Source organism: Hemiscyllium ocellatum, chromosome 43 (genome assembly GCF_020745735.1).
Source record: "Hemiscyllium ocellatum isolate sHemOce1 chromosome 43, sHemOce1.pat.X.cur, whole genome shotgun sequence".
NCBI classification, from domain to species: domain Eukaryota; kingdom Metazoa; phylum Chordata; class Chondrichthyes; order Orectolobiformes; family Hemiscylliidae; genus Hemiscyllium; species Hemiscyllium ocellatum.
Genome location: NC_083443.1, coordinates 32,672,705 through 32,687,323, shown reverse-complemented (window position 1 = coordinate 32,687,323; position 14,619 = coordinate 32,672,705). Strand labels below are relative to the sequence as shown.

The 14,619-nt window shown below is 37.6% G+C and overlaps 1 protein-coding gene across 7 annotated transcripts in view; it reads right to left on the bottom strand.

Annotated features, from left to right (window-relative positions):
• gbf1 (golgi brefeldin A resistant guanine nucleotide exchange factor 1) overlaps nt 1–14,619 on the bottom strand; it is a 256,975-nt gene that overhangs the window by 30,014 nt on the left and 212,342 nt on the right. For all 7 annotated transcript variants that reach the window (XM_060854381.1, XM_060854380.1, XM_060854384.1 and 4 more), the window contains 4 exons: nt 13,982–14,064; nt 10,054–10,290; nt 5,711–5,804; nt 3,100–3,276 (listed from right to left, as the gene is read on the bottom strand). In XM_060854381.1, coding sequence (XP_060710364.1) covers nt 3,100–3,276; nt 5,711–5,804; nt 10,054–10,290; nt 13,982–14,064 — 591 coding nt within the window. The remainder of the gene's footprint in view (nt 1–3,099; nt 3,277–5,710; nt 5,805–10,053; nt 10,291–13,981; nt 14,065–14,619) is intronic.

Sequence of the window (14,619 nt, the reverse complement as noted above, 5' to 3'; positions counted from 1 at the left end):
GGCTAGAGTTACTTGGTTATTAATTTGTTAATGGGATGTGGACATCATCGATTTAGCTAACATTTATTATGCATCCCTAATTGCCCTTGATAAGGGCTCAGGAACGCGTGTTGGCCTAGCCAGCAACATTTCCATTCCATGAAGGAATAAATAGAAGTGTAAACACTCAACAGGTGGAGATACAAGCAAATTGAAGTACGCATGCCACACAATGAAGGTTCAGAACCTCAGGCATGTTTGTAAAAATGAGAAATCATCCCAATTGAAGGTAAGAAGTCTTCAAATCTAAAGCCATCATCACTATGAACAGAACATGATCACTGGCATCAACTATAACAATACATTGTTGAGCAGCATCATCCTGATGCTGTGCTTGACATTGCCTTGAAATTAATCTCCCTTCAAATTCAGTGACATTTACAAAGTAAATGAAGCTCACCAGTTGCACTCAAATATTATTATTATTACTCAGAATGATTTCATCACTTTTTCTCTGAAGGTCTCGAATGGCCCTACAGCTTACAACCCCTGTATACTCAACCAACTTTTCTGCTGCACTAATCTAATATGGGGAACATGGTAAAACACTTCATCTTGGGGTGATGAGCAAGGATAATACACTATACTAAATTTTACTTAAAACACACAAGTCAAACCTCATCTTAAAATGAAATTCCAGCAGTATTACAAAAATGAAAGACACAGCTTGCACTAAAACTATTCATGAGTCCAACCATTCCTGCCTAAATATAAACCGCTGGCCCAGCACTTTCGAGAGGATAACTTTACAATCATTCCAGCCCCACTACAATGGAATTTTACTGAGGAAAAATGTGCATTTCTACAAGGCTGTAATTATTACAATACTGATTAGTGTTAGATTGAAATCAAAGGAAACACAACAATTTAGAGTTTGAAATGCCTTTTACTGAAATCTGTTTCTCAAATTATGACAAGAGTTTTGACAAAGGAATTAACTGGGATCTTTGACTCGACAGGCTGAAATAAACAAGTCAATTCCAAGCATTTAAAGCTAATTTAGCACTTAGCAAATTTTAAATCACAACAGTCTGTTAGTGTATCTGAGATTAATATTGCGCTCAAATTTCAACAGATTAACATAACCAGCATTTTGTATCAGTGAAGAACTGAATTTCCAATGCTAAGTGTTTAGGACATCAGATTAAGAACCACCTGATAATCATGGAAGCATAAATTGGTACTAATTTGGCTATAATTACAGTAATATCAGCCATTTAACACAGAACTATTGTTCTCTCATTCACATGTTGCCAGACTACATTCCATAATACTCCACCCCAACTGCTCAAAGATTGAACCACTGCCTTAAAACAGATTAGAGAAAACATTAACAAAAGGTATAGAGCAGATACTGGAAACTAAAAAGCTAAAATTATTGCATCCTTTTGCCAATTCTGCATAAAGTTTCTTTGTGCAGGTCATGTGTCCTTCGTTTCATCAATGGTGAATACGGGTACAGTTACAACATTTAAAATACAGTTAGAGAAGTACATGAATAAGAAATGTTTGGAGGGATATGGGACAAGTGCAGGCAGGTGGGACTAATTCAATTGGGATTATGATCTGCAAGGACTGGTTGGACCGAAGGGGCTGTATCTGTGCTCTGACTCTAAAAGCAAAGTTTAGGGTTATAAACGTAGCAAAACATTGCATTATATCTGTTTCTGTTTAAAATCCTAAATAACCTAGTTTGCTGTTGAGCAAAAGCAGACTAGATCTATTTGTTAACAATGCCATTCAGTGTGGGTGAACATCACATTGGGTAACATATTGACTGCCTCATCTCATGCGAATCCAACTTTCCATCCTGCAATGTGCTCAATTCAAACCTCAGTATTAGCACTTCATTTTCTCCTTCTCTGCTTCTTCATCAGTCCTCTGGTCTAAAATTTTCTGTCCCAATCAATTCTTCCACTCTCATTCCACATTGTTCTCTCCTATTGTGAAACTCTGTTATTCATTTCAGCCTTTTTAAAGTTCTTTTCAAAGCCAAAATGAGAGAACCTTTGTATGCTTGTCACTTCTTTTAGATCTTTAACACTAGCATTAAATTCATTAGCTGTCTTTTAATGACAAAGTTAAAGGAGCTGACTTCACCTTTTGTTCCTTCCTTTAATACACTGCTCTTGCACAGCCTTCAAGTTAAGAATTGAGAAATAAAGCAAGATGAAATCAGATATCTGCTCCAACATACATTACAATTCCTTTCCCATCTCAGCAGTAAATGATCAAGTCCTTATTCTTGGACTATATTCCACATTTTCAGCTGGGAAAATAACTTCTGTATCTACACTGTCAAGCACCCTTCAGAATCTCTCATATTACAGTGAGAGCTCTGAATAATGGGTTCCAAAGAAATCAACCCAATTTTGGTTCTGTTCAGATGTTGATGTTGCAGTTTATTTGTACCTTTGCTGCTTACGCTTTCATTCAGTTTTTGTTCAGTACATTTTATTGAGTTCAAGAGATGGTTCAGAGCTACAATTACTCGCTATGACATTTGATGTACAATGTTATGAGATGTTGCAATCATTCTGTCAACTAATTTAATCAGAATGAGAAAATTGTCTCGTACAGTACCAGTGAAATGATATCACACTGTGCTTTCAATATTTGGGGCAGGGTTATGCTGGTTATATCAATCTGTACTTGACTGAAAGAATTCCTGGAACTCACCATGTGGAATACTATTTTCAAAAATGAATGCACATTTTTAAGTATTAATTTTTATTTCATTAATTTGCATAGCATGGACATCATTAGATTAGTTTTGCTTTCCTCGACTATTATTTTATTTCAATATTTTAGGAGAGATCTAAAAATTATGTCACCACTTTCTGAAAAATGTACTGTGAAATATTTAACATGCTTTTGTCGACACATCAAAAGCTATCTGGATTTCTGTTATACATTTGCCGCAGGTTAGCATATTTTTTAAAACCTGAAAACACACAGTGGCATTCATTTTTGTGATAAACATGTCAATTTTCTTCTCTGTGCACAGGTAACAACTATTGATCAGCATTTAACTGAATGATGAGAGGAGAAAATGCGTACCTCCACCATGGCTTTGGGCAATAGCTCGGCACGGAAAAGCTGCAGCATTGCTTCCACAATGTTCTTCCATCCTTCTCGAAGAATGTCACCATGACGATGAGATAAATTAAACACAGTCTTGGCTGCAAGTTGAGCCTTTGAATTGCTACCAAAAACATTTGGAAGGTTTTCCACAGTCTGCAGGAAAACAGTACAATACAATGGATTAACAGGTTGGTGGACAGCACAGCAAATTTGCATCCTGCAGATTTAATCAAAAGGAGTCAAGCCCAGGTTGCAAACCCTGAAAAAAAAATTAAATTCAATTAGCACAGAATTAGTTTCATTTAGATTTTGACGTAGACAGGAAGAGTACATGAGCAATGTGAATTGCAGTGAGATAGAAAAACAGAAACGTGGGGCAAAATGAAAGGAAAAACTGGCACGAGGCTAATGAGAAGCAAGATTTCACCATACTGACCACTTTTCGTCAGGTCTATTAAGACAGAGAGCAAAAAGTAATGTCCACTGTTCTATCAAAGCAGGTGTTATTTGAAACTCAAAAGTGAGGACAATATCTATAGTATGAACTGCTGAAATTAGATTAGAATGTTAATGTTCAAGTCACATGTTCAGGCCAATTCGAACATCAAGTGAATGATCTACCAGCAAATAACATTTGACAGATCAGAATTTAGAAAGAATTTGCAATAAAACTCAACGAAATGGAAGATATATCTGCATATCAATGCATTATAAAATGTCTAATTGTAATAGGTTTGTGAAAAATAATATAACTTTCTCCACAATTACTCAATTCAAAACTTTAGTGAACTTACTTAAGCACCAAGTCCTCTTGGTGCTGGCTATTTATGGTGATTGGTCCTTTTTTTTTATTAAAACCGCAAGAAATTTGTTTACCAGTTGACTTATAATTTTCAATTATTCATTTTAACTTTTTTGTTACATTTGTAGATTTTGTCATTATCCAGTTCAATGCTCACAGTACTAATGCTACTAAATTTGCAATCGGTCATACCATGTTAAAACCTCATTAAATAATTTATTCATATGTTCAAAAGGTTCCTCATCCTGAAATAGGACTGTGGCATTCTGCACACAGTTTTAATTAATTCTGTACTTTCCTCAAGATTGCTTTCCTACATAAACCTATTTGCTTACTTTTGTTTGACAATTCTGAAAGCAAATTCAATACAAATTTTATAGAGAAATCTTTCAAGCTTTATACTTCTCATATTGTAGATAGATTTTTTCCAGAGAATCTTGATAATCCAATTCAAAACTGTAAACTTCACACCCATGGAAGATTCAAACTGACTGCACAAACATTTAGAAATACGAAAATAATTTAAAATGATTACAACTTTAAGATGCACTGTCCAATAATACTGTACCAAAATATAGATAAAATTCACAATTTGTTGGGATTCATTTATTTATACTTCCCAGCCTTCATGAGAAAATTGAGGCCAAAATAGTGATCTGTTGAAGGCTTGTGGCAAAAACAATAATTTATATTGCTCATATAAGCCTGTTTCAAACATCATACCCATCTCCTGTAAATCTATTTGCTAAAGATGCCCCAAAAGAGCTACAGTCAAAGACAATAATAAGGTCTCAGGAAAGATGTTAAAGTTAAATAATGTCAATTCATTGGTTAGAAGTGATTAGATTCAATTCCCTACAGGGTGGAAACAGGCCCTTCGGCCCAACAAGTCCACACCAACCTCCGAACAGCAACCCACCCAGTCCCATTTTCCCTCTGGCTAATGTACCAAAGACTGTGGGCAATTTAGCATGGCCAATTCACCTGACCTGCACAACTTTGGACTTGTGGGAGGAAACTGGAGCACCTGGAGAAAACCCACGCAGACACGGGGAGAATGTGCAAACTCCACACAGTCAGTCACCCAAGGCTAGAATCGAACCTGGTGCTGTGAGGCAGCAGTGCTAACCACTGAGCCACCGTGTTGCCATGTGAATGATGTGGTACCTGGTGTCAGTTACGATTAAGCAGAAAAGTTAATGTTGAAACAGACAAAATGTTGAAAATAGGTTTGTCTTAGACAAGTTTTATATTGCTATCTGGATCCTGGGAACCTGGTGTGTAGAAACTGTTCACCATTCTCTGACACCCACCATTCAGTAATTCTGGCAAATTAATAGTTAAATCAAACGAACATTGGATAGCTTCAAAATCAAATAATTTTAAATCTTCTATTTTACTTCTTTTTCATCATCTGCATCCAGCTAAGATATTTTACCAAAATATCATAATGGAACACATACCACATTCCAAAATACTTATTATTGATGGCATCTCAAAGACGCCTGGCAATTATATTGCATTATTCCTTATAAGAAGGAGCGAGGAATAGACCAAAGTGTATCCCTCATGAATACTGCACTTTCTTAAAGTTAACTGCCATGAACACCAAACTCCTACCCAGAAACAAACAAAGTGAAACTCTTGACCCAAATTTAAATCTTGGATTGAAATAAATTTCTTCATTACTATTGCTAACAAAATCAGAGCAAATGTTAAATTACCTCAGCAACTTTTAAAAGAAATCTTAATATTTGCAAGAATGAAGTTTTATCAAGTACCAACCTCACTGCTAAGAGCTGTAAACTTGCACAGTGAAATTATAAGGTTGTCAAACACATCACTTAGTCCATAATGAGCTGAAATCATTGCACATTTTCTGGAAATGGGAGAGAGAGAGAAATGATCACTCAACAGAACTACTAATCAGTGTTCACATTTCAATTAAATGGATTTACGAATAATGGAGTATGTTTTGTTTTTGTATTTAAGACTGAAAACAGCAAATGGTCAAACTTAATTAGCAAAGGAGAACAAGAGTTAACAATTGGAAACAATCTGGAAATACTCATTTAGCTATCTTAGTTGTTGTGTAAGTTCAAGTTAAATGAAATACAGTAAGGCATTTGGCAAGGTTCTACATGGGAGACTGGTTAGCAACATTAGATCACATGGAATACAGGGAGAACTCGCCATTTGGATACATAATTGGCTCAAAGGTAGGAAACAGGAGGTGCAGTGGAAGGTTGATTTTCAGACTGGAGGCCTGTGACCAGCGGTGTGTCACAAGGTTTGTTGCTGGATCCACTGCTTTTTGTCATTTATATAAATGATTTGGATGTGAATACAGAAGGTATAGTTGGTACGTTTGCAGATGACACCAAAATTGGTGACGTAGAAGGAGGCCACCTTGGAGTACAAAGGCACCTTGTCCCCCTAATAGTCAGCGGGAAATTGAGAAACATACTTATAAGGAGATCTCAGCTATCTGTAAGAATTCAAAGTTTGTGGGAAGATTTGTAGCTCGGGTGCTCATTGTTGTGGTTCTGTTCGCCGAGCTGGGAATTTGTGTTGCGGACTTAACCTACTCTTGGGAAATAAGACAGGGCAGGTGACTGAGGAAGGGAAAGCAGTGGGGAAGCACTTTGCGCCCATGGACCATAATTCTATTCGATTTAAAATAATTATGGAAAAGGATAGACCAGATCTAAAAGTTGAAGTTCTAAATTGGAGGAAGGCCAATTTTGGCGGTATTAGGCAAGAACTTTCAAAAGCTGATTGGGGGCAGATGTTTGCAGGTAAAGGAACGGCTGGAAAATGGGAAGCCTTCAGAAATGAGATAATGAGAACCCAGAGAAAGTATATTCCTGTCAGGGCGAAAGGAAAGGCTGGTAGGTAAAAGGAATGCTGGATGACTAAAGAAATTGAGGGTTTGGTTAAGAAAAAGAAAGAAGCATATGTAAGGTATAGACAGGATAGATCGAATGAATCCTTAGAAGAGTATGAAGTAAGTAGGAGTATACTGAAGAGGGAAATCAGGAGGGCAAAAAGGGGACATGAGATAGCTTTGGCAAATAGAATTAGGAGAATACAAAGAGTTTTTACAAATACATTAAGGAAAAAAGGGTAACTAGGGAGAGAATAGGGCAAGGAGACCTGTGTGTGGAGCCGCAGAAAATGGGGGAAGATACTAAATGAGTATTTTGCATCAATATTTACTGTGGAAAAGGATATGGAAGATATAGACTGTAGGGAAATAGATGGTGACATCTTGCATAATGTCCATATTACAGAGGAGGAAGTGCTGGATTCTTGAAACACATGAAAGTGGATAAATCCCCAGGACCTGATCAGATGTACCCTAGATCTCTGTGGGAAGCTAGAGAGGTGACTGATGGGCTGCTTGCTGAGATATTTGTATCATCGATAGTCACAGGTGAGGTGCCGGAACACTGGAGGTTGGCTAACGAGGTGCCACTGTTTAAGTAGGGTTGTAAGGACAAGTCAGGGATCTATGGACCAGTGAGCCTGACATCACTGGTGGGCAAGTTGTTGGGGGGAATCCTGAGGGACAGGACATTCACGTATTTGGAAAGGCAAGGACTGATTAGGGAGAGTCAGCATGGCTTTGTGCATGGGAAATCATGTCTCACAAACTTGACTGAGTTTTGAGGTAGTAACAAAGAAGATTGATGAGGGCAGAGCGGTAGGTGTGATCTATATGGACTTCAGTAAGGCGTTTGACAAGGTTCCCCTTCCGAGACTGATGAGCAAGGTTAGATCTCAAGGATTACAGGGGGAACTCGCCATTTGGAGACAGTACTGGCTCAAAGGTAGAAGACAGAGGGTGGTGGTGGAGGGCTGTTTTTCAGACTGGAGGCCTGTGACCAATGGAGTGCCACAAGGATCGGTGCTGGGTCCACTACTTTTTGTCATTTACATAAATGATTTGGATGCGAGTATAAGAGGTACAGTTAGTAAGTTTGCAGATTACATCAAAATTGGAGGAAGAGTGGACAGAGAAGAGGGTTACCTCAGATTACAACAGTATCTGGACCAGATGGGCCAATGGGCTGAGAAGTGGCAGATGGAGTTTAATTCAGACAAATTGCAGGTGCTGCATTTTGGGAAAGCAAATCTTAGCAGGACTTATACACTTAATGGTAAGGTCCTAGGGAGTGTTGCGGAATAAAGAGACCTTGGAGTGCAGGTTCATAGCTCCTTGAAAGTGGAGTTGCAGCTAGATAGGATAGTGAAGGCAGCTTTCGGTATGCTTTCCTTTATTGGTCAGAGTACTGAGTACAGGAGTTGGGACGTCATGTTGCAGCTGTACAGGACATTGGTTAGGCCACTGTTGGAATATTGCGTACAATTCTGGTCTCCTTCCTATCGGAAAGATGTGAAACTTGAAAGGGTTCAGAAAAGATTTACAAGGATATTGCCAGGGTTGGAAGATTTGAGCTATAGGGAGAGGCTGAACAGGCTGGGGCTGTTTTACCTGGAGCATCGGAGGCTGAGGGGTGATCTTATTAGAGGTTTACAAAATTATGAGGGGCATGGATAGGATAAATAGGCAAAGTCTTTTCCCTGGGGTCGGGGACTCCAGAATAGAGGGCTTAGGTTTAGGGTGAGAGGGGAAAGATATGAGAGAGACTTACGGGGCAACTTTATCACTCAGAGGGCGGTACATGTATGGAATGAGCTGCCAAAGGAAGGGGTGGAGGCTGGTATATTTGCAACATTTAAGAGGCATTTGGATGGGTATATGAATAGAAAAGGTTTGGAGGGATATGGGCTGGGCACTGGCAGGTGGGACTAGACTGGGTTGGGATATCTGGTCGGCATGGACGTGTTGGACCGAAGGGTCAATTTCCATGCAGTACATCTCTATGACTCGATGACACTAAATGGGCCAAGGAGTGGCAGATGAAGTTTAGATAAACGTGAGGTGCTGTGTTTTGGTAGGGCAAACCAGAGCAAGATATACATACTTAATAATAAGGTCCTGGTAAGTGCTGTCAAACAAAGAGACCTTGGGGTGCAGGTTCATAGTTCCTTGAAAACTGAGTCGCAGGTATAAAAAGTAGTAAAGGCAGCATTTGGGACACTTGCCTTTATTGATCAGTGCATAGAGTTCAGGAATTGAGAGGTCATGTTAAGCTCTACTGGACTCTGGTTAGGTCACTTTTGGACCACTGTTTAATTTGGGTCTCCATGCTGTTGGAAAGATGTTGTGAAATTTGAAAGAGTTCAGAAAAGATTTACAAGGATTTTGCCAGCGTTGGACGGTTTGAGCTGTAGAAAGACGCTGAATAGACTGGGGATATTTTCCGGAGCATCAGAGGCTGAGAGGCGAAGTTTATAAAATCATGAGGGGGATGAATAGGGGGAATAGTGGAGTCCAAAACTAGAGGGTTTAGGTTTAAGGTGAGGGAGGAAAGATTTAAAAGGGACCTAAGGGTAACTTTTTCCACACAGAGTGTGGTATGTGTATGGAATGAGCAGCCAGAGTAAATGGTGGAGGCTGATACAATTACAACATTTAAAAGGCATCTGAATAGGTATATGAATAGGAAGGGTTTAGAGGGATATGGGCCAAACTCAGGCAAATTGGACTAGATCAACATAGAATATTTGGTAGGCATAGGCAAGTTGGACCAAAGAGTCTGATCCATGCTGTACATCTTGATCACTCTGTGATAATTGGAGTTTCTGATGATGTCAATCTTTCTCAAACACAATCAGATTCAACAACGATTCACAGAAAAAATAACTTAACTGGTCAAAGTTACAACTCAAAACTACTAGTGCAGTCAGTGTTGGAAATAGTTTTAATTGAAATAAGGAAAGGAGTTTCACTAAAGCAATAATGGAAGGAGAGCGCTTCACTCTGAAGAACTACTTTTCTCAGCAGCGCACACACGCCTGCACACACAGGAACATCAGTTGTCATTGCTCCACACAGAATTCAGCCAAACCATGACTGCATTTTTTTTGTATTGCTTGATCTACGTTTGCCCTTTGGACAAAAATGGATTCCTGTTTACTTCTGTGGAGTTCTCTTGTTTATTAAAAAAAGGATAATTGTTTATGTGCAAGATTCTAGATTAATTCTTCAAAACCTTTACCTGAAACCAGATATCGCCTTCTGTATTATTGTTTCATCTAAGCTCTTGTCAAAAACATAAGAAAGTGCGGCGATGGTGGGACCCCAAGTCATGGTGAATAGGTCATGATCATAGGTTCCAGGGGGTACGTGGAGGAAAATGCCTTCTGGTGAGTTCCCACGATTCAAGAGTACATTCCATATATAGTTCTCCTTGACAAAACCAGTTTGTTCCTCTGGCATCACAATCTCATCATTCCTATCATAAAGAGATGCAAATCATTTTAGGTACTGTACCGACATTTACAGCAATCCAATAAAGTTGTATCACATTTGGTTCAGAAAATAATAAGCAAGTTTCCTTTGAGCCTATTTCCCAACTATCATTTTACTCCAAAGTGAGAATAATTATTTTCATGCCAATTTTGTAGAAGTTTCATTTGAGGGCACGGAAAGTTATAGAGACAAGTTAACTTTCCAATTTGTTTACTATATGCATATCAGGTTGAAAATTCGGAACAATGAACAGTCATATGGATCCAAAATAACCTCCAAAAAATTACATCAATCATGTATTAAAGTGATTGCAACAATAAGACATACCAATTAAAATCATATTAAGTTGCCACATTCTGCAAATTGTTCTGTAACCTACCAATCTATTTTCAACTATTTCAGTCTTTTGGTTATATGTTTAGATTAATAATCTAAGATGATATGATTTTAAGAAATGCTGTAATTTTATTGGGGAAATCTTTCACCTGCTGTTATACCAAGTTCTACAGCCTAAAAAATGGTCAGTCTCAATCACTGGAATGTTTTCACGTCAGCCATCGGCACTTCCTGATAAAAGTTAGTCAAGCAATCATATTAGGTTTCCCTTTTCATGAAGAAGGGGGCCAAATTTATTCTGAAAACACTGGTAAAGATCCTATAACCCGGAGGATAACAAGAATTTAACATATTCGGTAACCATTAACCGATGTTCTTGGTCACTGGCTTAGGTTCAAAGGCCTTTTTTTTGTGATTTTTCAGGTTTTATTAAAACTAATTCAAAAGCTTTGTGCTGTTTGTCAGGCTGGTAAACAAACGCATCCTAACTTTAAATCTTCAACTCCAATAGTGGATTACGTAAAATATTCAATCCATGTATCCCTCCATAACAAGTGCAGCTAAAGTTAGAAATTAACTCATTGAATGCAAAATGCTTTGGGATGCTCCACAGATTTGATAAGCTGCTATATAAAAACTTAGCTCTTACTTCCGAGTTAATTTTAGAAATGTAAAATGTTCCCATGAGTAAACAACCCTCATTAATCTCTGTAGATGGTGCAGATAAGGATTTTTAAATGCTAAAGACAAAACTTTTAATTATTGTGAATTCCTTGTGTTTCCAGATTAAAACCATCTGAGTCTGAAGTATGAACATCCTGAAACACTGGCACTTTGTGCTAAGTCTTTAAAGCAACCAATACCTGACATTAGGCTAAATTAAAAGTTTTCATCGCTAAATTTCTGGAATTCCTGGCAAAGTTCTTCCTTTCCTAAGATTTTACATGAATTTATAAATATTGAAATATGTATAAATGTGTAAACCATTTGGGATACATGGCCAAGGTGAAATAACTCCTATGATAGAAAGATAACAATATAAATAGCCTGCAAACATCTGACTGACTTTTCCAACAACTTTAATATTACCCTGTTCTATTTTTAAAATCACATCACAGCTACCCAGGTTTATGAGGAACACATGAACTTAGACCAAATGCCAGCAGTCAAATATTACTTTAGCTTGTTACGTGGTTACTCATACACGCGGGGTGGTCTTTCATTTATTACCATAGCAATATGCCCTTGAAGGGAATTAAATACATTTTTTACATTTCTGAAACAGGTCAGGGGATTCTCTTGCACTAGCTTTGATTGAACTCTCTTTAAAGGTACACTTGATACTTTTTATCAACTGAAAATCAGTATTACCCCATTGAATTGCTTCTTTCTTTAAAACAAGTTATATAATAAAGTTATACCAACACTTCACAGACCTTAAAACTATACAACTTTATTTGGGCCATAAAATCTGCCCAGCCATTCAGTGAGACTGTGGTAGATTTCACAATCCCCAACTCCTCTTTCCTGCCTTTACACTGTAGCTATTTGATTCTCTGGATTTCGAGGTCTATCTCAGCCTTGAAAATTCTTGAATATCTTCTGAGAGAAGACATTCCTCCTCAATTTTGTCTGAAATGGGCAAACACTTATTCTGAGATTAACCCCTCTTGTCTTAGACTCTCCCACAAGGAGAAGCAACCTTTCAGCATCTGTTCTATCAAGCCCACTCAAGAATCGTAAACGTTCAATAAGGTCTTTACTGATTTATCTAAACTCAAGTGAATACAAGCCCAGCCTAATCAATCTCTGCTCATAAGAAAACTTCTCAGGGGACCATCATGGTGCAGTGGTAGTGTCCCCGTCCCTGGATTAGGTGACCTGGGTTCAACCCCAACTGCTCCAACATTAGGTTGAATAGAAAAGTAAAGAAACAAACAAAAGAAAAAGAAAATCCCTCGAACCTTGGATCAACCTAATGAAGCTACTCTGCACTACCTTCATTGCTACTACCCCAGGAAATTTATGATAAGGGGACTAAAACACAACATTCCAGGTGAGGTGTAGCTTCTGCCTTGTACAGTTTTAACAAGACTTCCCTATTTTCATATTCCATTCCTTTTGAAGTAAAAGCCAATTGTCCATTTGCTTTTCACATCACCTTGTGAGCTTGGATTCTAGTTTTTTGAGATTCATTCATCTGGACCTCCAAATCCTCTATGCAACAATTTATGCAGTAATTTTTCATTGAAATAATATTTAATTCCTCTATTCTTCCTACCAAAGTGCCATAACCTCAATTCTCCTGTATTATACTCCACTTCCAACATTTTGCTCATTCATTTAACCATTCTACTTCAGTGATCAAATATAGCAAGCGGTACAGAGGGTAATAAATCAGGAAATTTGAAGTTTGATCCGTGATCTTCGCCTAATTCTTCCCAAAGACATAGTAAGTTGGGATGTAAAGGCACATTTTTTTGCATTAAGTTAGATTAAAAAAAACTAAGCTGTGCCTGACTTGCCACAATCTCCTCAGACATGTGGAAAATCATATATTGGGACAGCCTGACTGAATCAGATCGGGCATTATAGATCGCTCAGTAAAGTTTTGCCTGTAGAGAAGTTGCATGGTTGGAAACATGAGTTACATATCAATCTCGTGCACTTATGCTGACAAAACAGCGTTCAAAGTTTAAATCTACAGCAGGCATGGTAGAAGAGAAATAACCTAAATCTGGAGTAACTGATTGATAGACCTACAAACACAGAATCCAGAACTGTCGACACCTCTGACCTCTACATCAAATCATCAGACACCTTCCCTACAGTATACAGCAACAGCAATTCCCACCATGACTGGAAGTCATTGCCATGCTGCTTCTACTTAAACTGCAAAGCTGTTGCTGTCAAATGAAAAGGCTGAAAAAGAAGGAAAGTGATGGTGAGAAAGAAGTGACGGGAATAAAACTGAGTAAGAACAATTGAAGGTGCATCTGCAGACAATATCACTTCATGATGAAATAAGTTTTGTTTTATTTTTCCAACAAAGTTTGAAGGGAAATTTTGCTTATTATAATTTTCAAATACTCACAAGCTATCAGATCAGGTTTTCACCTGCACTATGAATACATGCAGTCCCGTTAAGTATCCCTGTAGTTTGCCTGTAAATTCTCCCCCCAAATTAATATAAATCAGTCTGTTTAAATATTATGCAGATAAAATGTGACTTCAAAAATCCTTGAAAAAAAGTTAGAAGGTTTGGCCTGTTGGCTGCATTTCTCGGATGTCAATTAAAATCTGACGAGGTGTATAAGCTGTTAGTGAAACAAACTTACTTGATTGCGTTATAAATGTCCTCTAACATATCTTGGTCAAAATCTTTAGAGCCATTAACTCCTTTCAAATTCTTTTTGAATTGCTACAGCAAGAAAAAATAATAATAAAAAATAAAAATTATTGGCGCAAATCACAAAGGTCAGCCATTACTTACCAAAAGCACATTTAAAAGTAATATTGAAAATATATCACTCAGTTTCATTACTATAAACAACATGAAGGATAGATGCAGTCCTTGTACACATTTGAGCTTTCAGCTAATTAAAATGATTTCATGGAACAGGTCAAGTAGACGATTTGATGAAACACTGCACCATTTTAGGTATGTAAAGGGATTTAAAAGCTTATGCTATAGTGAACAAATGTAATTACTTTAGTATTTATCAGACATGAGGTATTAGAAGGTAGACTTCAGTGTTGATCTTTGTAACATTGGTAAAATTAAATCTTCTTCATCTATCCATTAGGTTTTATCACTTAATTAAGGTAGAGATCTTGCATAATTATCAGAAATAATGCCAGTCCAACGGAACTCAAAGGACATCAAAGACTATTCCTTCAAAAGTCAAATCCATTAGTTTAAATGAATACATTTTACTTAGGGTAGGGGATGTGGAAGTTGTTAACTAACTATATT